The 24,823-nt window shown below is 38.1% G+C and overlaps 2 protein-coding genes across 2 annotated transcripts; one reads left to right on the top strand and one right to left on the bottom strand.

Moving 5' to 3' along the window:
- The first annotated feature begins 1,156 nt into the window (after positions 1 to 1,156).
- On the top strand, positions 1,157 to 8,446 carry LOC137992377 (alpha-methylacyl-CoA racemase-like). The gene is made up of 4 exons (XM_068837698.1): positions 1,157 to 1,496; positions 2,225 to 2,451; positions 4,721 to 4,919; positions 5,676 to 8,446. Exons 1-4 carry the CDS (start codon positions 1,163 to 1,165, stop codon positions 6,077 to 6,079), a joined length of 1,164 nt encoding a protein of 387 aa, XP_068693799.1. The 5' UTR covers positions 1,157 to 1,162; the 3' UTR covers positions 6,080 to 8,446.
- On the bottom strand, positions 7,482 to 23,653 carry LOC137992376 (tyrosine-protein kinase RYK-like). Its single transcript, XM_068837697.1, has 14 exons — positions 23,290 to 23,653; positions 23,042 to 23,187; positions 20,260 to 20,362; positions 18,062 to 18,217; positions 17,262 to 17,466; positions 15,992 to 16,287; positions 15,387 to 15,476; positions 14,837 to 14,959; positions 14,622 to 14,714; positions 13,742 to 13,941; positions 13,515 to 13,624; positions 12,746 to 12,908; positions 11,526 to 11,662; positions 7,482 to 10,399 (listed from the first exon to the last, which is right to left on the bottom strand). The coding sequence occupies exons 1-14, from the start codon at positions 23,441 to 23,443 to the stop codon at positions 10,255 to 10,257; spliced, it is 2,121 nt and encodes a 706-aa protein (XP_068693798.1). The 5' UTR covers positions 23,444 to 23,653; the 3' UTR covers positions 7,482 to 10,254.
- Positions 23,654 to 24,823: the final 1,170 nt, after the last annotated feature.

The following is a 24,823-nucleotide window of genomic DNA, read 5'->3' as shown; positions in this document are numbered from 1 at the left end:
AATCCTTTAGTTTGCAGTGTACACACACACACACACATACTGGAAAATTATGCGTAAGAAATGTCAATCTCTCCTCATTCCAGTTCTCTCCAAAATAATGTTGAAGTTGAAGAAATGGTGGACCACTGAATAGTGAAATTCCCGTTTTCATCCTTGTTATGTTTTACAATCATATGTCATGTCATTGATTAATCGAAATATAAACCCCCTTTAGAACGGGGCCCACGACCGACCCTTGAGGAACCCCACTTGTCGACATAAGTGTGGTCGACTTACTTCCCTAGACTTGGCCATAAGTACCGGTACTTACAAGTTCAGGAGGGGACCCTACCATTTACACCAAATCGGTCTAATAATCTAGATAACAGAATAGTATGTTTTACGGTATTGAAAGCAGCTGAAAGATCCAATAATAAATGAATCACTGAATGGTTACTCTCAATTAATGGCACAAAGAATTGAACCAAAACATTGGATAAAGCTACACAGGAGTAAAAAATGAACGTCACTGTCTGCCATGCATATGTACTCAGTAGAGCGCTTCGTTTTGCGCCTTATAAAATGGTTAGTCACCCCACTAAGCTACACTAGCACACTTGCACTCCCAGCCCAATCCAGTAGCAAATCTTTAGGTGCAAATATATACTTACCAAGATATTTAAAACGATGGCGCCGAATGAAAGTTCTACAGACTAGCTTCGTAGAATGAATGACCATCTCCACCTAGTAAAGTCTAGGGGTAGACTTTCATATACCGGACTCAAATGGCGGAGGACAAAAGAAACCCATGTTCTTCGTCTTCTTCCGATTAGCAAGTCTAGGCCGGAAACACAAAACACGGCCTGACACGATTGAGTACATTTGAGTACATTTGAGTACATGTTTCAAGGCATTGCGTTTGTATATACCACCAATATGCAGAGTAGATGGCATCAGCTGCAATTCCAAAACCTTTCCTTTGATATTTGAAATTTCGAGCCAACATCACTCGTTGATGAGTCACGACCGTTCAGTCATTTCGGTTGAGAGACCTGGGTATAGGGTCATAAGAAAGTGGGGTACCTGTGCCAGAGACCTCCAATACAACCTCGTTCCCAGGGTCCTCTCTCTTCGGAAGAGAGAGGACCCTGGGAACGAGGTTGCGTTCAATGTCATATTCAAAATGGCGGCTTTAGCTGGCATACGAGTTCTTGAGTTTGCTGGATTAGCTCCTTGCCCTTTTGCAGGAATGATATTGGCAGATTTTGGAGCAGTTGTAACCCGCATAGATAGAGTGAAAACGCTGTCTTTCATCGGCGTAGATCCACTTGCGCGAGGCAAAAAATCTATTTGCATTGATCTAAAGAATCCTCGAGGGAAGGAGATCGTACGAAAGCTGTGCCTGAAGTCGGATGTGTTGATAGAGCCGTTTCGACCAGGGGTGATGGAAACACTCGGTCTAGGACCCGAAATATTATTAAAGGATAATCCAAGACTGATTTATGCTCGATTAACAGGTAACTCACGGAACATGCAGAGAAGATATATCAAATACATTTACATCTCTTACATGTACATGTGATTCGGTTAGTATGAAATGCAGACTGCAGACTGGGCCGAGGCCCAGACCTACAATCAGTGGCAAAAGTAGTTGGGACGCTAGTGTCAGAATGGGCCTGAAAACCTGTCAGACATCAGAAACTAAGCATAAACTGTCAAAATTCAAGTCCCCCCTCCCCCCATTCAATGTTGAGATAGACAAGGAAATGTATGTTCACTATTGGCAACATTATTCTGGAGGGGGGGGGGGGGGGGGAGGGGGGCAATTTTTCAAACTCAGTAAGAAAACCAACTTCAAAGGGTGAGTGTCCCAAGACTTTTACCAATGATTGTAGCCCTAGGCCTCAGTCTGCATTTTAGATCCAGTCTGCATCTGCAGTCTGCATTTTATACAGACCAATATGTGATTCAAATATAGCAAAGATATTGTTGATGTCACTTATTGTCATTAATGTGCCAACCAGAGCCTCATTGGCTGTGGAAACAAAGGGTCTTTTGTTTCTGTGGTTGGTACATTTGAATAACAAAAACAATGTTTGTAAACAGATATCTTCCATTTTCCAAACATTTGAGCGAAAGAATCACTCATTAAAATAAGCCAGAAGTCAGGCTATGTCATTAAGACTAATACTTGCTGGACATTTTTTATCACTGGGTTGAAGGAATTTGATTTTATTCACTTAAGGTTATGGACAGACAGGAACACACTCCCAGAGGGCAGGCCATGACATCAATTATGTTGCGCTGAGTGGATTATTATCAAAGCTAGGCCGCAAGGATGAAAAACCAACACCTCCCATAAATCTGTTAGCAGACTTTGCTGGGGGAGGTTTGACCTGCGTGCTTGGAGTATTGTTGGCCTTGTTTGAGAGAAGTAAATCTGGAAAAGGCCAAGTTGTTGACGTTTCCATGGTAAGGAAACCACATTGAAGGAAGTATCGAATTGAAGGTACAATTGGCGCAGAATTAATGATCACGATTGCTCGAAGTCTGATTTGGCGCTAACCGTTGGTTAGCAGGTATCAAATCCTATCTGTTTTCATGGTATTTAATGCTGGTTGGCGCTAAATGTGCTTCAAGCAACCTGGGCCAGAAATTTTAGGTGTAATAGCTTTTTAACTCAATTGAACTGTAGGAAATGAGAGGTCCATGTGAGCAGGGTTTTCGTTTGATTGAGACAGGAAGCTGGATGTTTCGTCTGTTTGTTTACCATTTCACATCCAGTAGTTTGACACTAATGTCTATAATTTGTAGATTTGTTGGCTTCTTTTTTTTCTTGTTGGACTTGGGTTTTTCAGGAAGCCATGGGCTGAAGAAACAGAAGACAATCGTGCACAATAAATCCTTCAAACTAACAATAAGTTGCATCGCCTTATTTTGCTTACTAAACGAAATAATCAATCTGTTGGCATTTCATTCACATGATAACTTTAGTTTCCTTTCTTTTCCCCAATCTCAAGAATGTAAACAATAATTATTTCTAAGAGTTTCCTTTTTGGCACAGTCATATAATTTAGATAGTGTACCAGATCTCCTTGAGGGTTGAATTGCTCGCAAGGCACTTGCAATCAGCCTTACAGTGGAAAATCACCCTGTCTGATACTTCCATTATCAAATCCAGTACTTTGAAAAGCTGTCGAAAGCCCTTTATGAGAACCCTCTTTTAACCTGTTTCTGCTACCAGATGAAGTAGCCTGAATTTCAGCCCTCAAGATGAAGAGGGATCTGAAGGCTGCCCCCTCACTCCAACCAGATATTCGAATAATTGTTTAACAGCATACCGCTATGTGTGTCACAAATAGAATTAACTTTGAGGTGAAAATTTCTTTTTTGCCTCATTTATGATTGTGAACACTAGGCCAAGGAATTGCAAGTAAAAGTATAGCTACCGATAATGTAAAAACATTTTTTATGAATAACATTTGCATGTAAATGAACCCTTCTCCCCTTTTTTCAAGTGATGGTATTTTTGAGCTATTTCATGGCAGCACTGTTAAATGTAAAGAGACATTGGTTTTGTTTATTATTATTATTATTATTATTATTATTATTATTATTATTATTATTATTATTATTATTATTATTATTATTATTATTATTATTTTATTTTTTTTATTATAGTAGTCTATACCCACATTTCACCCTAAGAGACTCCAGTAGCTCAGTGGTTAGAGCATCCATACTAGATCACAGAGGGTCATGGGTTCAAATCCCATCTCGGGCTCAGAGTTTTCCGAGTTCCCAGTTGATGATGCTGCTGAATATCTTTCATTATTATCATTATTATTATTATTATTATTATTATTATTATTATTATTATTATCATCATCATCATCATCATCATCATCATCATTATTATTATTATTATTATTATTATTATGAAAAAACCAGGAAAGATTTTTTTGCTGCTCAACGTTTCGGGGTCATCATGACACCATTATCAAGAGACTAGTTAAATAGCATGCAAATGAGGAAAGGTACAAGATTAGCATAAATTACAATAAACGGCCTAAACAAACACCTTGGCACGGATGGAGTCCATTTGCACGTTCAGTGTCGGTTTACTCATGCGAAAGTATAACATTTCTTTAACGAGGCAATCAAATTTGCCGCTGCATTTCGTGATGGTGTGAAATTGCTCAATGAAGCGTTAAAGCATTTAACTATTGTGTTGGAGGTTATAATGTTTGTAAATCGAAGATGACTTTCTAGTGTGACCTTCTACACCCTCATGTAAGTGTTGTATAGTTCTTTCAATTCTTACTTTTCAAAATTATGTACTGTACATAATTATTTTTCTGCTTTTAAAGTTTGAATAAATATTATATTAAAAAAATATATAGATATATTATTATTATCATTATCATTATCATTATCATTTGACAGAACAGACCGGCCAGACCAGGCATTTGGAAGGACTAACTCTACAACGCCTTCAAATTAACACACCTTGAGGATGATATATACTCTTCCGGAAGAATGTGCGCGATTATCACGCTAGTGCATGTTCCTTCAAATCATTGCATTTTCTTTGGGTACTGAAGGGTCTGGCCGGCCAGTTCTGACAAAAGGGAAGTGCATGAAGAAAGGTGAATGTAACGATGGACCATTAGTTATCCAAAATGACAAGTTGTTGATCATTCCCTAAATCCTCATTGCAAAGTTTTGTTCTTAATTGCAGGTCGAAGGATCAGCATATATTGGCTCATTTATTTATAAAACACTGAGTGGTCTTGAATTTGCATGGCCAAACCCCAAGGAGCGTGGCACCAACCTATTGGATACTGGGGCGCCATTTTATGATACATACAAAACATTGGATGGTAAATTTATGGCTGTTGGTGCACTTGAACCCAAGTTTTATAAACAATTTCTGAAAGGTATGCCAGACTTATTGCAAGAGTATTTTAGTAATTACTGTTTATTTATGTTTTTTCACTAAAGCCGTGTTCACATTAGGCCACGATTATGATCAAATTATAATCGAATTAAATATGAAATGGGTTCACATCCACTAATTGCAGTCCCTGATTATAACTGGATAATAAGTACTTCAGACAACCTCAAAGGGGTTGTTTGAAGTAATTACGATGCATAATTGAACAGAATAGCGAGCATGTGGTGATATGAGCAGACAAAACTTCTATTCGCTTTATGGAGCTATCCTTGGTTCTCTTTTCACCTCAAGCACATGATGATGATAATAGTGGCAGCCACACGATACGGCGCCATCTTGTCTCACACTGCGAGATTACCCTGCGTATTGTATTTGAATTTTTGCAGATGTGAACAGAACCATAATTGAATAAAATTGAATGAGTATGATAGCCTGATATATACTTCAGTTGATCATAATCAACGGAGTGTGAACACGGCTTAAGTCAGAACTTGCATTTTCAGAAATGCAGTAAATTTGTTAGGTTCAGCGAGGAAGATCTCAAAAACAATCCTCCCTTCTTGTCTAGTCTAGATGTTTGAAGATCCATTGGCTTTCTTGCCAAGATCTATAAGGACCCCGAAGGATCCTTTGCAGATCTGATGGATCTGGCCAATATTTTGTTACAACAATTTTTGACATGACGTTCCTTAGGGGATGAAAATGTTAATCTGCAGTTGATCTACTCACTTTGTCGTAGGGTTGGATTTGGAAGGGAAACTTCCACACCAGGCAGACTTAGATCAGTGGCCCAAAGCAAAAGAAGAGATAGCAAACATATTCTTAACAAAGACTCAATCAGATTGGTGCAAGGTCTTTGAGAATCTTGATGCTTGCGTGGAACCAGTGCTTACCACAGACGAAGCACCTCTTCATCCTCATAACCAGGAGAGAAATGCATTTTCTTCCAGTCATGGGGCTTATGAACCCACCCCTGCACCAAAACTGTCAAGAACTCCTGCAGACTGCCTGCCGAAACCTCTCCCTGGCACGGGAGAACACACAGTGGAAATTTTACAACATACTGGGTATTCACAATCTGATATTCAAGAACTTATTGATGAGGGTGTTGTTGAATGCCCAAACATGAAGTCCTCACTTTGACAGGCAAATAATATTTCATTGCATCGCCATCCAAAAAATTAATTACCTCGATAGAGTTTGATTGTCTGGGGAAGTGTAGTCCTTGGAAGGACTGTTGTTTTGTGACTGGCATTTTGACAAGTTGAAGAGCACATGGTGGTTGGTTGGGAAACAAGTTCACTCTGGTTGCTGTGACTTAGGCCGTCCACATGTATCCGCAACTTTTTCTTTCCGGATACGCCTTCCGTCCACATGTATTCGGTGAATTCACTGGCAAATCCGGAACTTTTTTACTACTCTCTCCAGAGTGGATATTTTTTAATGCAATATGAATCTGGAACCGTGTGGACGCCAAATTCGGATATTTTTTTTTATCAGGATGACATTCATGAGGTAACAAGATCGAGCCCAGTTCCTTGCGGAAGACCTTAGACAGCAAGGACCAGAACCAGGTTGCTGACCAGCAGTTTTCCCTAAAACAATGGTTTGCTGGGGGTGCTCAGTCTCCTGGCTAAGAAAACCTGGTTGTGGTCGTTGTTATTTAAAGTGCACCTAACCCCAAAATATTTTTTTTGAAAAATGAATCTTTGCACCTGTTCGAAACGCATTGCGGCCATTTTTTCATTTTTCTAACAAATCCTGGCATTTTATAGGCTTCGAAAGTTGCGAAAATCCAAGCATCTTTTGTTCACGACCGAGTCAGAAGGGGAGTGGGTCTATTCCTGGTTTGACGTCACAATCTACTTTGCCTGCCTTTTTACAAAGAGTTAATGCAATGTAAATCAGTTTGTGACGTCAAATCAGGAATAGACCCACTCCCCTTCTCACTCGGTCGTGAACAAAAGATGCTTGGATTTTCGCAACTTTCGAAGCCTATAAAATGCCAGGATTTGTTAGAAAAATGAAAAAATGGCCACAATGCGTTTTGAACAGTTGCAAAGATTCATTTGAGCGAAAAAAATATTTTGGGGTTAGGTGCACTTTAAGGTTTTTCGCTCCTTACAGTAAAATCAATTCTCAAGATGGCTGCTGACTCCTTGAGGAGTCCTGAGCACTAGAGTAAATCCGGACACGTTTCGGATAGGTGTGGACAAGCAAATTCGATTTGAATACGCTACGTGTAGATGGAAATACTTTTTAATCCAGAAAGAAATAGTTGGATACAAGAAAAATATTTGAACAGCTGTCCTTGAACCAGAAAAGAGAGAGTGAAATTAATATCATTTGGTTAACAAAGCCTTCTCTTGAATACAGCTTTCGAAGGATCCATAAAAAGTCAGCCAGGGTAGTTTTTTTGTAGTAATGAAACACTGCAAGCCCTGATCTGTCTTAGAGAAAACTGGAATTTCCTTAATCCAGGGGATTTATAGCCTTGTTTTCCTACAATCACTATCAATGTAATAACTCACAATACCACTAATAATGCCTTGGCTGCTGTGATCAGCAAATCATTTAATCAAATACAAACATCTTTCGATATTTACATTTCCAGCAAGAGGATAAAGGGTTTCACACTACTCCACCAAGTCAGTCTTGGGAGACCAGTCACATCTGACATATTGTTTTCTGCCAAGCAAACTCAAACATGCACAAGACTACTGGGGGGGGGGGGGGGGGGGTTTTTGGCCACATTAATTTTGAGCTTCCTTAAGAAGGGTGATGGGAATGAAAAACAAACAGCATTGAGTTTTATAAAATTAATAATCCCATTGCATCGCAACAAAACATGGTTCCCTGATGTTATCACAAAAGTTTGGTTCCTTCTGCAGGAGCCGGAGCAGAGATTACGTAAAACAAAAGACACAAAATGCAGATAACAATTTGAAAACAACTCAGAATAAAGATTGATCCCAAGTGACCAAAAAATACAATGCTTTCCGGGAAACTTGCAGAAAGACCCAATAGTTCAACGACCCAAGGTTCCCTTAAGGCTGACTTTGTGTGAAGTGCAAACCCACATAATTAAAGCAAAACATGCCATGGTGTGAAGAACCTAAAACACAGCAAATCAAAGTGGGCCATGTCTAGATCTGAATTTACCTCTTACAAGAATGTTGCCATTATTACTGGTTTTCTGCATTTTAATTAGCAATGAGGGAGTTCTACAAATGACACCCATCAATTCAATAATATTACTATAATTTACAAAAACTAAAGTGCACCAGATTGCAAGATTACATAAGCAAAAATATATATGTTTTGTATGAAGCAAAGAACTTCAAGTGGCAACTGATTACTGTTTCAAACTAAGCACTTGAAGCTCTCAATACATGATTCAAACATGAAACAAATTTTGGGTATACTACTACTGTACACTTTAACTTTAAACAAGTTGTTTTAAACTCTCATAAACAGTTTTGCTTTTCCTAGAATGCTTGGAATATTTCATTACTACTTATTCCTGTGATGATTTTTGTTACAATCTAACAGCGTGGAGCCAATACAAAAATATCAACGTCAGCCAAATACCAAGGAAACAAGAACAAGTGCAATTTTTAGCATCACATATTCCTAAGTACAATGATGCCCACATGCAATAGAAACATTTAATTTTCCACCAAAATGTTGACAGAGTCAGTGGCAGATATTTTGAAATCCATTTTGCACAAGGACTTAATTATTACAGAAAATGTGCTTTGAAATTTTGTGTACCTGAATTTTCATATCTACATTCAATGTCTTACATGTATGTTGACAAGAAAAAAACTAGCTGTGTGTAGAAGTTGTCTTCTATTCATAACATAAACACATCAAAAGAGAAAGGGGAAATCTGCCAAACTAACATCTACTTGCATCAATAACTAAATCTTTTCCTATCGGTTACAACGATGATTGCAAAGATTCTTCCAAATCCTTGAATAACTAATACCAAAAAAAAAATTGCAAAAGCTCATAGCCTCCCAGTAAGTTGATGCACGCTGTTACTAATAATTCCAAATATGTGTGTCCTACAATACTTAAATGTATGTTACAATAAGTTGTCAATGAGTTTGAGATGTTGTTCATAGAAAAATATCTCCTTTCGTAGAAATATAATAATTATTAACCTCTTGATTAATAGTACCATTGAGCCCTTACGATCTTCCATGGTATTTTGCTCCATTAGCCACTCATGCAATAATTTATAAATAAACAGAATAAAGAAGAAGATAACCTAGAAAACTGAGCAACTGCCATGTCTAGAAGGTTTGTACACCCCTTGAAACTTGATGAAAATACCAAGAATGAGAGGGGCTATGTAACACAATTTGAAAAGTTCAATAGGCACCCAAAAATAATGTTACCATAATTTTTTTCCCAACTGTGTCACCTCATTGTAGAGAACGTTTCTGGCCATGTATAAAAAGAAACAAAAAGAATTTTCTGTGAAATTTTGGCCAGAAACCATCACGCCTCTTGTCACATAGCCCCCTTAATTAAATAGCTACATGTAACAATTACTGCACAAGTGTTCTTTAAATCAATACAACACACTACAACCAAATGCCCAAGATTCAGTCACTAAAATCTCGCGTATACTGACCCAGGGCAGGCCATACTCTCATTGGATTATGCCTGCATTCACCTCATTCCAAAACGCATGCATGGAAACAAAAGAATACTAAAATGGTGGCTATTTTGGAATAAGGTGTATTGTTCACCTCACAATTTTAAAGAATATTTGATAAACAATAGAGGTTAAATTCAAAACGCATTTAGCAAGTGCTAACACTGTCTGAACACGGCCTATAGAATGATGGTTTTCACCTGACGTCACAGCGGCCATGTTGATGCACAGAACAATAGAGAAAAAAGTCTTTTGGGAATTTGACTCTATTATAATACAAAACATGAGCCATAATTTGCTATTGTTTTGTGCACTAACCGTAACATGGCCATCTCATCACGTGATTGAAAACCATCTATATTCTGCAACTAGTTTGGCCCAAAACTTAATCAAGTCAACTAAATGAGTTGCCTTGGTAGAAATTACCTAACTACGTGTAGTGCTTCACACCAACCTATACTTGCCTTTCCACCAAACATGTCATAACTTTTAACTAGTATTTTAAATGGACATATCATTATTTTTTTCTTATTCTGTACAATATACAAAAATTATCGTATCCTTATGTACATTAACAATAGAAAATTAACTTTGTGCCACATTATTGTAACTTAAACGCAAGTCAACAATTTAGGCAAATGGCCACCAATCAACAAATGGACTCTGGTAGACATTCAAACCTGAGACCATTCTGTGTCAGTCTTGTCGCAAAATGTTCCAACTGTTTTCCCAACAAGCTAAAAGTTGGTCTTTCAGCTGGACTATATTCCCAGCAGTTTTTCATCACCATATACCTGGAAAAAAAAACTTGGTTTAACTACTTCAATTCACGTTTGACAACAGTGGAATGAAAGATTAAGGCTAAAACAGGTGGTATCTCTTGGAATAATACTATAATTGTACATACAAGTGTCATAATTGTAAGAGATGGTATATGTTTGGGAAATTGTAACCAACTCAACAATGTGTACAAGTTTCCTCAAAATAGCAGTTCACAGAAGAAGAAAGAATTAATTTCTTGCCTGCAAGGAGCAAATTGCTGCTTAAACCTGAAAGCATGGTGAGTGGAGAAAGATTTTCCCAGTAAGCTTAAAACCAGAGTTCCTCTGAATCAAAAATGCCACATTGACCATAGAGAAAATTTGCCAATGTGGCAAAGGGCAAAAATCGTAATTGACCAACAAGGCCAGGAAGCAGTCTTAGAATTTACAAATATCACAACCTATCTTTATAGTTATCCACTTCAAATCATCTAACTTACTACAATCAGAACTAAGTCTCTGCTTACATCGCACGTGAATAATTAAAGAAGGGCTCTGGCCAAAAATGTCCTAAGTCACATTTTCGGAATTTTTTTCATTTTATTTTGTGCTCAAAGTGGCTGATGTTTTGCACGTGACCTAACATTATAAAGAAAATAGTGCTCTATATTTTTATTGGCTGGTTTGCTTTTGGTTTCCTAGAATTAATGTCTGCAAAAAGCTCTGAATTTTGCAGGTCAACATTGTTTGAATGCTTAGCCAGACATACTGTGTATGTTCTTACCTTGAAATGAATGGGAATGTTCAATTTCCTTGCGAAATATGCCATTCGCATGTTTTTCCTGGTGTTTCTAATTTGCATAAACATTTGATTTTTTTCTGCATCCAATTGGACCCTTTGCTCCATATTCTATGCGTCCAAAAGGAAAATGAGTGTGTCCCAGAACGCAATGACGCACTCTGGATACATCACTGGAAAAGCAAACTTTCATATTCTTGTCCTACATTAGACTTGAACTATAAGACTAATATTTTTTTCTCTCAGTGATTAGAACCCCTCTGTGGATTCAACAAAGACCTAAAGTCATTTGTTGATGAATCTGTAGAGGTCTGGTAATCCATACAGTCAAATGTATTACAGAAAGAAAATAAAACTTACAGATCATAAGGACAATTGTTTGGCTGAGGTAGTGTGTGTCCAGCTTTCAAATGTTGCTCCATTTTTGAATTGTCGATAGCCTGATATGGTGCTTTTGCAAGTGTCACCAGCTCCCATAACACAACACCAAATGACCACTAAAAACAAAACAGATCAACACTGATATCAGGCACCAAACTAAAAGTTCATAGTAATCATTACATTTATTACATTTCAATCCATATTCATCAATTTATCTATTGGCCTCTTAAAGGAATACCATGAATTATGGAAGATATAGACCTGCTTCCAATAATTTTCTCTATTCAAACATGCCAATCACTGGAAAGACATCTGTTTTGTCAGCCTAGCTAGTGGACTACACTGTATGGTTGGCAATGAATGGGTCCCACATTGCTAAGCATACAGCAAAAGAGCATGATTATGGCCTCAAGTTTCATTTAACCCTTTAAGCCCCGAGGGGTTCCCCATTGACGAGTAAAATCGTCTGGCGTTAGACAGAGTAAAATCTAAGTGCCATTTGGCACTATCGGGGCTGAAAGGGTTAAACGGGGACCTAGTTTTTTCATGCTGTTAGCTTAACCCTTTAAGCCCCGAGGGGTTCCCCATTGACGAGTAAAATCGTCTGGCGTTAGACAGAGTAAAATCTATAAGTGCCATTTGGCACTATCGGGGCTGAAAGGGTTAAGCCTAGTTTTTTTCTCGTCAAGTTGTTCCTTGGCAACTACATTAGGTGCTCACTTTATTTTTCACGGCATTCTGACCAAAAATTCCAACTACATGTAAAGGAAGAAAGGTTTCCATGGAATTTGGGTTAAGGTATATAGGGCTAGAACTATACAGTTTCCTATAACACAACAATGAATGATGCATAATTTCTATAAGATGACCACAATAAAATGCACAGGAAAATAATGCACATGTACTTCCAGACAGCTTATTCCACATTAAGTAAATCTCATCCATAAATGTAATTTATCCTTGTACTAAAGCACCATCAACTATGCATTAATTGTCTGCCATCTTTGATGGTACGGTAAGTGATAGAAGACGTCAGTGTTCTTCACAATTTTGGCGATGTCATTGTGATTCATTTTGTTTAAATAGTACACTTATTGAAATATCCTGCTCAAAATATCAATACGACGGGAAGAAATTGTACTCCACCAATTGATGCATGGCTGCAGCCCAGCAAAGAGAGAGAAAACCATTTAACATACCACATCACTTTTCTCAGAGAACTGTCCTTCTTTTTTCAGACTCTCTGGTGCTGCCCATTTCACAAGCAAACGAGACTGTATTTCCTTGTCATTAAGGTCAGTGGAGGTCACGTCTTTGGCCAGACTGAAATCTGTTATCTTGATACTAAGATCATCTTCAACACTGAAAAAAAATACATCCCCAGGGTAAGTCTCAGTTTTCTCCTTACCACGATCTTAGAGAAACTTTCGACAGAAAATTACTTATAATAATTTAACAATTGCAGTGCATGTACTGAATGCAATATCAGCCTGCATTCTCGATTAATAAACAACTTCCACTCATACTAAGCAGTCTTCCGGGTCAGTAATGTGCAACAGCAACACAAACACCCTGCAGTGACGAAAAAGATGGTACAGCAGTGGCAAATGAGAGGATTTTCAGGAGCTAGACTGAGAAAAGCTCTAGAAAGCTTGCAGTTCCATTATCAGAGGCTATTAGATGTTTTGTTCTTTCAGATTTGGTTCATCGTTTTCTGTTCACATTAGCTTAACCCTTTGATGTCTAAACCAGCTTAAACCGGCCACACTAAGTATTTTACTCTGTCTCACACCAGAGGATTTTACTTGTCAATGGGGATCCCCCAGGAGTCAATGGGTTAATCACTCACTGAAAATCTATGTCCCATTAATCACTCACTGAAACACGTCTCATGCAAGACCATGATCATCCAAAGGAAAACTACCAAAGCCTTGAAATTAATCATCAAATTAAGACACTAAGACTTACATGCAGTTCTTTGCTGCTAGATTTCTGTGGACGATCTGTTTTCGAGCAACATAATCCATACCATCACAGATCTGTATTCCGAACTCAATCAGCTGCTGAGAAGTGATCGTCTGTTGAAGACAAAAGATTTGTTGTCACAAAGCTACAAGTAAAAGGTTCCAATGACCACCATTTTCCTATCCTGCCGAGATGGAAATGATGAAATTAACATCAACGGTCCATCATACCTGTGGTCTTGCAGACGTCGCTCTTGAAATCTTCAAGAAGTGTGCCAGGTCACCATTTTTAGTTAAAGGTGTGACAATGTGAGGTGGCGCTGCTCGATGAAGTAACACACCCACGAGTTTGACAATATTGGGATGTTTTAGGTCTTTAATAATCATAGTTTCTTGCATGAAAGATGTAATGGCATCCAAGTCTGCTTCACCTATTAGATTTAAAAGGGGGTTTATACAATTTAGCACTTCAAGAAGTCATTTTGTAGCCATTTTTACAGTGTTAGTTTGCTGTATATCAGAAATTGCAGGCATGAGTAAAAATTTTTCCTCTCTTTTCGTCAAAAGCAAAATGATATACACTGCAACTGTGATGGGACTGTCACACTACATATATTTTCAAACACACCTTCTCTTACAATGTTTTTCCCAACTGCAATACAATTACCTTGTGTAAACATATCTTGCACCATGCAAAATCATTGAAGAACAAGGTTTTGCAATAATTTTCCGTTTTGTCTCCGCATCATTTTTCGGTCAAAGCAAAGTTAACGTGATTGTGTTATATAATGTTCCTATGCAACACATACATTTAGAGTCATGGGCTCCTAAATTTATGCCAAAAATTTCCTCTTCAGTGACTCTTGCACGACGCGAATCACGTAGCGCAGGACGTGAATCGCATCGTGCCTGAAATGCGACGCTACTGTACATCTGTACCTCGCATTGCAAATAAATAATGTCAAGCCTTCCTGGGAAAAAACCCTTGGAATTCACCACCTAACAACAGCTTCGCTGGTAAACTAAGACGTTAGGTCTCAGAGCCTGCTGGCACTTCTATACTGCAGTAACAAGAGAAGAAGTCTGCAATTAATTTTTTGTATCAATGTACCTTGCAAGGCCTTGACAGAGACTTCTAGCTTTTTCCGTGGATGATCTTCAAAAAGACCACGAACAGTACCCTTGTATAAGTGACCAAAGGTTCCTGCAAGACATTTTGATTGATAGATGTCGCATAAATCCAATTCTGCTAATAATGTAGCACTAAAATTTTTCAAACCAGAAGATGATGAAACAACAGTACAGCAGTAACAAAGACTGAAATACCTCTGCGCAACGGTTGTCCCACAGATAACTGGTCACGTGATAAAAGGATGTCACCCAGCTCTGCTGCCCAAAATTCATTCAGACCAGAGAATAAGGCTTCTGTGTTTTTCACTTCATCAGGAGCTACAGAAAAATGGTAAACAAAAACACAAAAAGAAGGTTAGCTGTGTAGGTTAAAGGAAAGGTTTCTCTGAAGCCACTACAGGTTTCCACGGTTATTACACTGTAAAGCTCACTGCAGCCTTAGTAGCATCAACTACAGTGGAACCTCTCCTTTGGGACACTTCCATTCAGGGGACACAATTTGGTCCTGGAAAAATGTTGATATCAAACTTAGTATCCAACCCAACCACTACTCAGGGGACACCTGCCCTGATCCCGAGCGTGTCCCTATAATGGAGGTTCCACTGTAGCTGAAAATAGCGCTTCTAATTCAAAGGGAGGACCTCAGGTCTAAGAGGGCTTCGAGTCAACTATGCCGGCAAGTGTGCACTGTCCAGTGTCCAGTACCAATATCAATGATAACAGGTAAATACAAGCTTGAACTTACTATTTCTTCTTTCCAAAAGAAATTCTGTTTCATAAGATGAAGGCATTGATGATGATAATGGTCTTTCTGGAGTCCAGCTTTGTTTTGAATCTTTATCATCAACAAAAACAATTATAATATCAATTACTAAAAACCTTTTAAGAACTAAAAAGACCAACAAATACATTGCAGTGTCTTATAACACTCAAGGCAGGTGACAATTCCAAGAATACCCTTTACAGCATTATCCTAGAAGTGAGTCACCACAGCCCTGATGGCTACCGCTCTTTGAATCTTTAACAAACCAAATTCACAAATGAGTGCTATGACATGAAATCGAAGGTTAATAGTCCACATGATACATCAAGAAAGTGTATTCATTTGCAGATGTAACTACACCAGCAGCTTTTCCTTATTCCTTCTTATGAGACCACAAGCTTCACTTATCCCTTTTTATGAGACCCCAAGCTTCAATAACGTCGGGATTTCAATCTACAATACCACCCTCCACACGTCTGATGTCGGAACTCTGATCAGATGTCAATCAGTAAACTGTTATTAATCTTGCATGTTTTTAACAGTATGAAACAATGCAAAGGATAGTGAATGCAGTTTTCAAAACTAACCAGCTTTATAATGTCTTTCATGTCGTTGTTTGTGCTTGTGTCTGAAGCTGTGTCTTGGATTTCTGCTGCTATACTTGCCCTCTAACTGTTCCAACATTTCCGAAGTACTATTTTCCTCTGGAATTATCAATGCAGTGATTGAAGAGTCACTCCCACTTGTATCGCTGCGGCTGCGTCCTTCAGCATGCATTAACTTAGCTTTCGGTGGGCTGTAAAAAAGTCCTTTTTGAGAAACCTCTAAGGGGTCATCCACTTCATCTTCTTCAGCATTTGAACACTTGGAAATTTTGGATGACCTGAAAAATGATATTGGACTTGATTAAAATGCTGTCAACATACTGATGTGAATGTCAAATCCTAATCCTTTTGATAACGAGCGAGTTATTGGCCATCATTTTGGGTGGCAAAAGCACTTAGTCTATTGAACCCCTACATTCTTGTAAAATCTCGAATTTTTTAAGTATCATTAGTCGGAGATTATCTGGTAAATAATTTATATGCTCAAAGTCCCAGAGGTAGCTCATTATGCAATGCATTTTCAATATTCAGTACTGGCTGATTGATTAGAAAACATAGGCCTTATCCTAATGACGCAAACAAAGATTCCCCTTTAAAAAAAACATTGGATAATTCACTCAGAAAAGTAGGATACCTTTTTCCTTAAATTGAAGTAATAAGATTTTTTCAAACCTAAGATTAAAATTTGTTTTGGACTATGATAACAACAGTCATTTCCTTTACGAAAACCAACCGGCAACTTAAAATTTTATTTAACTACTGTGAACGACTCTTTGAAAACGGACACAACACCAGGACCTTTGAAACCACCTCAAAGTACAACGTAATGTCATATCTCCTTGATTGCCGAGTACAATGTGTATGGGGCATTCCCCGACTGAAACTTGAAATTTAAACAGTGAAGAAAACATGTTGATAAACCTATTGATAAATACTAAACACATTCTGGGCTAGCTGACTGTTCTTACGGTCAATGTTCTCTCTCTCTGACTTGAAGCCACAAAGGGTTTATGGTGCCCAACTTTACAAATAATTGAAAGGGGCATATTGCAGTCACCATCTATCTAACCACGCCCATTTGAAGACTAAACAGGAAGTTCTGTTTGGATCATTTTTTTTGGACTAGCACAACACTGTCACAAATTGGAAATTAACCCAATGACCCCCTGGGGGTGAGACTTGATCGATTTTACTCTTCTACCGCCAGACGATTTGACATGTCAAAAGGTCAAAGAATTCTAAAAAGACTTACCCATTACGGAACATTTCCAAGTCCTCTTCAAACTCCATCTTCAGCTTCCTCTGTCTCAGTACATAACGACACAACAGCGACATTCCAATGATTAATATAAAGACAAGTGTCACACCTGCACTAAGACCCACAACCAAACCACGCGACCAAGGCGAAGACAAGGAAACATGATTCACGTCAATGACCTCACCATGACCACCTTCACCTGTATTGAAAGAAAAAAATAAATGTATACGTGTATAAGAACTAAAGATTATTGTTCAAGGGTGTCATAAAGTAATTGGAAACAAGGGGGTACCCAGCCCATAGCAGAACGTGCCATTGAGAGTAAATGAAAAAAAAACAAATACAGTGCAGATAAATAATTTGTACAGATGTTGACCTTTTGTTTCAATGACCTATTGAAATTACAGAATGGTCATTTTGTGACCATTAAATACTTGTAAGTAGAGCCCTTTGGTCAGACTTCACAGCTGAGAGTTCATTGCCAGCTGAAATAACACAATTACTGTCACTTAGTGAAATAAAACTCCAGATCTACGTGAAGTCACCACTGGATTTTAGAAATTTAAGATAAATCAGTATATCTCAATCGAATGCACACTTAATTTGTGTACTCTTCTGTGGGAAAAATACACGCAATTTGCGTGTAAAGCTTGTGTAAATATTTACACTTGCGTTTTGCATGTGTATTTTGCGTGTAAATCAGCCACATTGCTCACATTTACGCACATGTAAGTGCTGCTATTCCAGCAGCCTGTACTGTACATTACTAGTAAAGTACCCTTTTAAACATGTACCTTTAAATTTCAAACATTCTCTTCTAATGACCATTCTAAATGTTCTCTGGTCTTCAGTCTTGACTATGCCAGATTGAACTTTAGTGTAGTTCAGTTCAACTGTCATATCAACTTCGCCTGCCTTTTTACCGGAACATAAGAATGACACTTGGAAAACTGCAACAAAAACAACAACCAATAGTAAGTCAATTTCTAAAATTATCGTTGCATGAATTACTAGGCAAGGTTATTGCCTTGATCCACTTGATGTCAAAAAAGATCATAATGTATATACATGTCACAGAGCTTGAAATTAACATTTGAAAAAAATCCAGTCACAATTTTGCGACAAGACAAGATACGAAAATTTAGTCGCAATTTGGCAAATTTTAGTTGCAAACTCGTCATGCTTCATTGTGTTATCAGCGGTTTAGTAAAACAAAATATGGAAAGAATTGAACCACAACAGATATTCACAGAATGTCGAGCATTAAAGGGGGGTTAAGGAAGGTGCCTACTATTGTTATTGCACATACATTCTGCGCATCTCTAAATACTCTGGTTTCCTATCGGTGATGCTTACTAACACAGTGTTATTTTTGCGCAGTTTAAAACTATCAGGAGAAAGAAGATCTTAGTAAGTACTCTTGGTATCCAAAAAGAAAACTGGGGGTTGCCCTGCATTTTTGAGAGATAATTAAGCTTCAATTTGAGAAAGAACAACATACATTGCGTTGTATTGTAAAATTTTTTACACATCTTATTCATCACTTATCTTTGAAAAATGCGTGGTTACCCCTAATTTTCTTTTTGGATTTCCATAACACTTGTAGTGTTAAGATCTACATTTCCTGCATAATGATAAATCAGGCCAAAGATACCTTTGAATTAGCACGCACCCTCCTTAACTCACTGACTTCTAACTGGTTGGCACTTATACCGTAGTTATTCGGTTATAAGGCGCACGATTTTTTCAAGAAAAATCTGTCTTTGGGTGGCAAGTTAGTGCTAAAATTGGTGTGCGTCCTATAGCCAAGTATTTTCGCGCAACAAAATCTTTAAGATCACAACTTGAGAAGAACTTTTAGTTTAAACAACACAAGAAAAGGACACTAGTTGTCTATTGTAAAAGAATAGTGCGTTTAGAGACCTTTAGAACACTAAATGACTTCAAGAGAAAAGCAAACAAACAGAAATTTGCATATGTCCTTAACAGCACATGCTCAGTAACATGATACCCGTGACAACAATACAATCGTTCGAACCTTGTTTCGAATTCCGAGAATCGTGTTTGTCATTCACATGAAAAGTTTCTTTTCTGAACAAACAGTGTGGAGATAAAACATACCTTCTTCGTTCATCCAGCCTTTCTTGTGCACTGAAATTTGCATCCTTGATGGCGTGTTTATATTCAGCTGCCGAACATCTTTGAATACGACTTTCGGTGGGAGTTTTTCGCCGTTTGCTTTCGCTTGAAGTATGAAGTCTGAACTCTGACCATTTATTAAGTCGGAAGGTTCAAATAAACGTGTGTGTGTTTTATGTTTATCATTTCAGCTGTGAACTTTTAGCCTTTGTTTTTACGTATATATCATTAAAACGTGTGACTTTTTCAGTTTTGGATATGTTAACAAAAAGAGTTCGCATGCCAATCGTGTAAGGATTCATCACATCCTTTTGGTAACTCTCAATTTTTTGGTGCATCTTATAACCAAGTATTTTCACATAATTTTCAGTTTGAGAACTTAGCTTGATTAAATTGCTAAGTTTGGGGTGCGCCTTATAACTGAATAACTACGGTAACTTGTTTGACTGGTTAACATACCTTTCTGTCCCTGTCAATCCTTTACCTCACCTATAGATGCTACTACAATCGGCGTCAAAATTGTTGAGACACTCTTATCCTTTGGAGTCGATTTCAAGCTCGGTGCGAAAATGGCCCCCTTCCCCGCACCCCAGGGACAATGTTGTGTTTTTTTCTGTTTTCTATGAGCCTTGTCAACAGCGGTACACCATTGATTAGGATGGGAAAGGGAGGGGTATCCCGGAAACGTACTTTTCGGACAAGTTTTCTTTGCAAACAATGAATGTGTCGTTGCCAGTGTGCTCTGTTGGCAACTGCCTCAACTAATTTTGTCGCCGATTGTAGGTGTCTCATCAATGGGGAACCCACTGATCCGGGCAAAAGAGTTAATGCATTAAGTGCTGAATATCCTCACCTTCAGTGGACTGTTGCACTATCCCTTGATGACGAATCGATGGAACTGGATCAGACATAATATCAGCATCACTAGAATGGAACCTTAGACTGTAGTGGGAAACCTGAAAAATTAATATTCCACATCGCTCAGCAAAAACAACAACTACCACCAGACAATGTTTTAATATCACAGCGCTACAAGAGTCTATACATTTTTTGATGCATTTTTTTTTACATTTGCGGAGTCATATTTATGGGACCTCGTGCTTAAATAATCTCCAGAGTTTTTGGGTAGACGCATTCTGGGAAAAAATGGTGAATTCAAGAATTCATCCAACCTTCTCACGAATCCAAAATATGTAACTGCTTGCTCATGCAAGCAGCAACAATATTATCATTATTGTTACCTTTACTTAAAATGCAAGTTAAACAGGCAAACCCAAAACCCTGTCACAACTACCGTAATTTTCCTAGGCTTGAGAAAAGTGACATTTTATTTTTAGTTCTTATCCCTCTCAAACTGGACACTTCGTAATGACAAGGGTCGTTTTTTGACTACTTAGGAAGCATCAGTGGACTTTAAACATGTTCATCTGACAAGAACTGTATGTAACTGCTTACAAGAAGTCCATCATTGTGCTGGCCTGAAATAAAAGTGTGTAATTCTAAAATCTCAAGGTTCTCTTACTGATTAAGGACGGTGCCTACTAATTAAAGATATTTTTGCCCCGGTGTGTGATTATGAAGGAAATGTAGATCTTAACAAGTGTTATCGAAATCCAAAAAGAAAATTTGGGGTAACCATGCATTTTTCAGAGATTATTCATGAGTAATATTTGCAAAAAGCTTTAAAATACAAAGCAATGTATGGAGTTCTTTCCCAAATTGAAGCTTAATTATCTCTCAAAAATGCATGGTTACCCCCAATTTCGTTTTGGATACCAAGACTACTTACTAAGATATACTTTCTCCGGATAGTTTTAAACCGCGCAAAAATATCCCTGTATTAGTAGGCATCGGCGATAGGTAATTTGAGTATCTAAAGATGCGCAGAACATATGCGCAACAACAATAGTTGGAGATGAAAAAGGAGAAACGATCCTTGGACTAATCTCGACAATTTAAGAAATTCAGGCAGATTCAGGTTGCTTCAGGTATCATAAGAGACAGTAAAACTTTAAAACTAATAATTATCTGGATAAGTGCAAAGATTACTTCTCCATTTCAACTCTTACTGCATAACTGTACAACAAAATGTGTGCACTAAGCTGCATAAGATCTTTCATGAGGCAAATAAAAACACTTCAGAATCCACTGAATGACTTAAACACTCAATTTGCTCTCAACCCAACACAAGGGGTGCTAAGTCTTTAACTGCTCCAATATTTTTAAACAAGAGCCCCATAATTTCGGATTTTAATCAAAGCTTGTGTGATGTACATTCCCAAAATAGAACTAAATAATTTATAGCATTGATGCCTACCATTGTTAAAATAAACATGGATGTGGTTCCAATTTAATCAAAATATTTCTAATCGAGTGACTATTTTTATCGAGCAAGTAACATTCCCAAGAACAATACAAGGAAACAGAAATGAGACGAAGATCATTGATAAAAGTATTGTGTCAAAACGTCTAGGGTCTTATAATAATTTTTGAAATCCGTTTCTCATAAATTAGTGGTGCTTGTTTCACCAGGTCCAACTTAGTTTAAGTTCTCTACTAAGACATGCCGCTTTTCTCTTCTAGGTTTTCAAATTTACTAAAAAATAAAGAAGACACGACTTTACGTGTCTTAAAGAATCAGTGGCTCGAAAACAGGAAATGACTCAAATCAATGAAAAGGACTTTGAGGGTCACAGCTTAAAGAAAAATATGCTCGATAATCTCGATCTTACAACAATAACACGGCAAATGGTTAAAAAGCCAGAGAACCTTCGGGAACTTCCTAGTTTTCGTCTTTCATATTCGTTATTCCATTACAGAGGTAGCCAGCGAAATTGCATTCCACAAACTTATCAGCTCGTAGTATTGGCATCGAACAATAGTTGGAACGCATTTCGCAGCTAACCGTCGAGGTTTTATCGGAAAAATTCTACAAAACATTTTCTTGTCCGAAAAAAACGTATAGGAAACATCCTACAAGTATACGTCTCGTTAACGAGTTGCATAACATTGTCGAACCCTTAAAAACACGAACGCAAACAGCTCGAGGCAATAAACAACGATTCCTACATAATTTGTTCACGCACATCTCCAAAACACTTAAATCCATCTTTGGATCAGAAGGCTACCAACAGATCAGATGAGAAGACTACCAATTTACCGCATGAAAGTTACAATAGACCTGTATAAAATCACAAAGTCAATCAAAGATCATGTTCTCCTCGAACCATTGCTAAGCAAATTTGATAGAAGGAAAGAATGCATACCGAGCGCCTCGATCAAATTCGCGATATTGGGATTGTAGCAAAACAGCTATTTCGTTTCAAACTCTGTCGTTTCTTTAGTTCGAAAACGAGCACACAGCCAGTTCATAACAGATCATAACCAAGAATGGAACGAGTAAAGTTGCGCAAGGCGTACTCAAAGCAGGGACATTATTTAAATGAGAATAAACATGAAACAATCATTTACACTAAAACTTGAGACAAATTACCAAAACCATATGAATAATAAGGCCACAATGCAAGACTAAAACATCCGATCACTCGCTTGGACACGCGGTGCGAACTTCGTTCGCCATTCCACTATAATAAAAACACACAAATAGACACTTTTTTAAGTCACGTCGAACTCACCTGAGGGGAAGAATACCAACTTATCCTAAGTTTTGAAACGGACGCTTGTATCGGAGCCATGAAATGATACAATGTCGACGGATTTTTGACCATAGTCGCTGGTACGCCAGCCTGAATGATGTAGAGTTTCTCTTGGAAGTCCATCTCTGAAAATATAGAACAACACATTTCGATTGAGTCCCTGTCTCCACATGGTCTGAGAAGTATTTCCAAAATCTTTTGCGCGTTGCTCGATGAATTCTACTCACTCAGATAATCCTTGGCATCTTCTTCCGATAGATATAAGTTAAGCTGGGCGGTTCCTCGATTTAAAGCAGAGCAAAACACCAAAATGAAAACCAAACATGACCACGTTGTGCAGCGACAACGCAAACTCTTGTGATCAAGCCCCACTACACACATGTTTACAACTGCCTTGTCCCTATCGACAGAGTCTGCTTTTACTGCAACCAAGCTGTTATATGACCTCTCCCTTATACGTTATTTGATCTGGCATGCTCCAAGGCTGATTCAAACATGTCTGGAGAAGTATTCTCGCCTTGAAGGTTGTGTGATAAATTTCAAAACAAGGACACGGTGACGCATTGAATTGTCTTGTGATAGTGGTCCTCCTTGGTGGGGCATATCACTGACGTCACGTTCGCCTAATCCAATGACGTAGAGGTATCGATTAGTTATCGATTACAGTACGTGATTAAAGAAAACAAAAGAACCTGTTATAAACGTTTCGTGCGTTTTGTATCGACAAAAGGTAACAGGAAAAACACGTTATGCATGGCGTTGGGGGTCTGGTCACCTTAGAAGCACGTGAATTATTACCGGAAGAACAATCACAGTGGCACAACAAAAAAAAGTAACCGGACATGATCCCATTGTGACAGCCGAATCGCATACAATAAAAATAAAAATCACTTCATAATCCGGAAAAAGTTTAGAGATTTGACCACTGTTGAAACAAGATATAACGGAAATAGTGTTTTATCCTTTTGTTTTTCTTTTGCCTCCTTGTTCATGTTTTCGTTTCTTTCTTTCCTTTGATTTTTTCTTCAAGACAAGTTCCTTTTCAAGCAACGTCCGGTCGTCCCCTCGAAAACAAGAGCAACGTCGAGAGACGCTGACAAGTCATGCCAAATGTCATGTAACCACAGCCTCAGTTTCTTCTCGGCGAAATAGTTACATTTGGTGTCTTTTTACCTATTACAGACACGTGTCCTTTACTTTGGCTGAGAAATAATAGATAATCTTTCTTTTTCCGATGACAGAAGACTCTTGGCACTCAATAGCGGAACTGTTAGAAACTATTTATATCTCATTAGTAAATGTAAAAGAATTGACCTATTGTACGTGAGTTAACACAGAGAGAAATTAGAGAGGCACTGCAAGAATCCAAAGCTCTCAAAGACCCATACCAGAAGCTCCTGCTTATACTAATAGTTCAACACGTTGCATTGTGCTCATGTCATGTGCTGCTCTTAGCGCTCTACTGCCGTGCCAACTTTCAAACGTGGAATTTAATTCAGTTCTCAAGTTTAGGTTAATTTTATCAAGTTGCTGAATAATCCAAATATTTTATGCATTAGTAAGTTCTGTAAGACAAAAGCAGGCCATTTGAAATTTAACCTGCCATCAGGCGTACTTTTCTTTAGAGAGGGAGCGAAAAGGTAAGCCTGATACAATTTCTTAACCAGTCGTCTGCCCGTAGTCCAGAATCTGGACTTTACTCTGATTGGCTCGCTCCGATTGGTTACAGAAATGCAAATCATACTTTAGTAAAATCGGATG

Source organism: Montipora foliosa, chromosome 2 (assembly GCF_036669935.1).
Source record: "Montipora foliosa isolate CH-2021 chromosome 2, ASM3666993v2, whole genome shotgun sequence".
NCBI lineage: Eukaryota > Metazoa > Cnidaria > Anthozoa > Scleractinia > Acroporidae > Montipora > Montipora foliosa.
The sequence above is the reverse complement of the archived record's forward strand: the minus strand, read 5'-3'. Positions and strand labels throughout refer to the sequence as shown.

Excerpts from the sequence above, each read along its gene's own strand:
- LOC137992377 (XM_068837698.1), top strand. The coding sequence starts at position 1,163 with ATGGCGGCTTTAGCTGGCATACGAGTTCTTGAGTTTGCTGGATTAGCT. Across the intron at positions 2,452-4,720 it reads AAGTTGTTGACGTTTCCATG|GTCGAAGGATCAGCATATAT; the intron begins GTAAGGAAACCA and ends TCTTAATTGCAG. Across the intron at positions 4,920-5,675 it reads TTATAAACAATTTCTGAAAG|GGTTGGATTTGGAAGGGAAA; the intron begins GTATGCCAGACT and ends ACTTTGTCGTAG.
- LOC137992376 (XM_068837697.1), bottom strand. The coding sequence starts at position 23,443 with ATGTGTGTAGTGGGGCTTGATCACAAGAGTTTGCGTTGTCGCTGCACA. Across the intron at positions 18,218-20,259 it reads AGTGCAACAGTCCACTGAAG|TTTTCCAAGTGTCATTCTTA; the intron begins GTGAGGATATTC and ends TTTTTGTTGCAG. Across the intron at positions 14,960-15,386 it reads TCTTTTGGAAAGAAGAAATA|CTCCTGATGAAGTGAAAAAC; the intron begins GTAAGTTCAAGC and ends ATTTTTCTGTAG.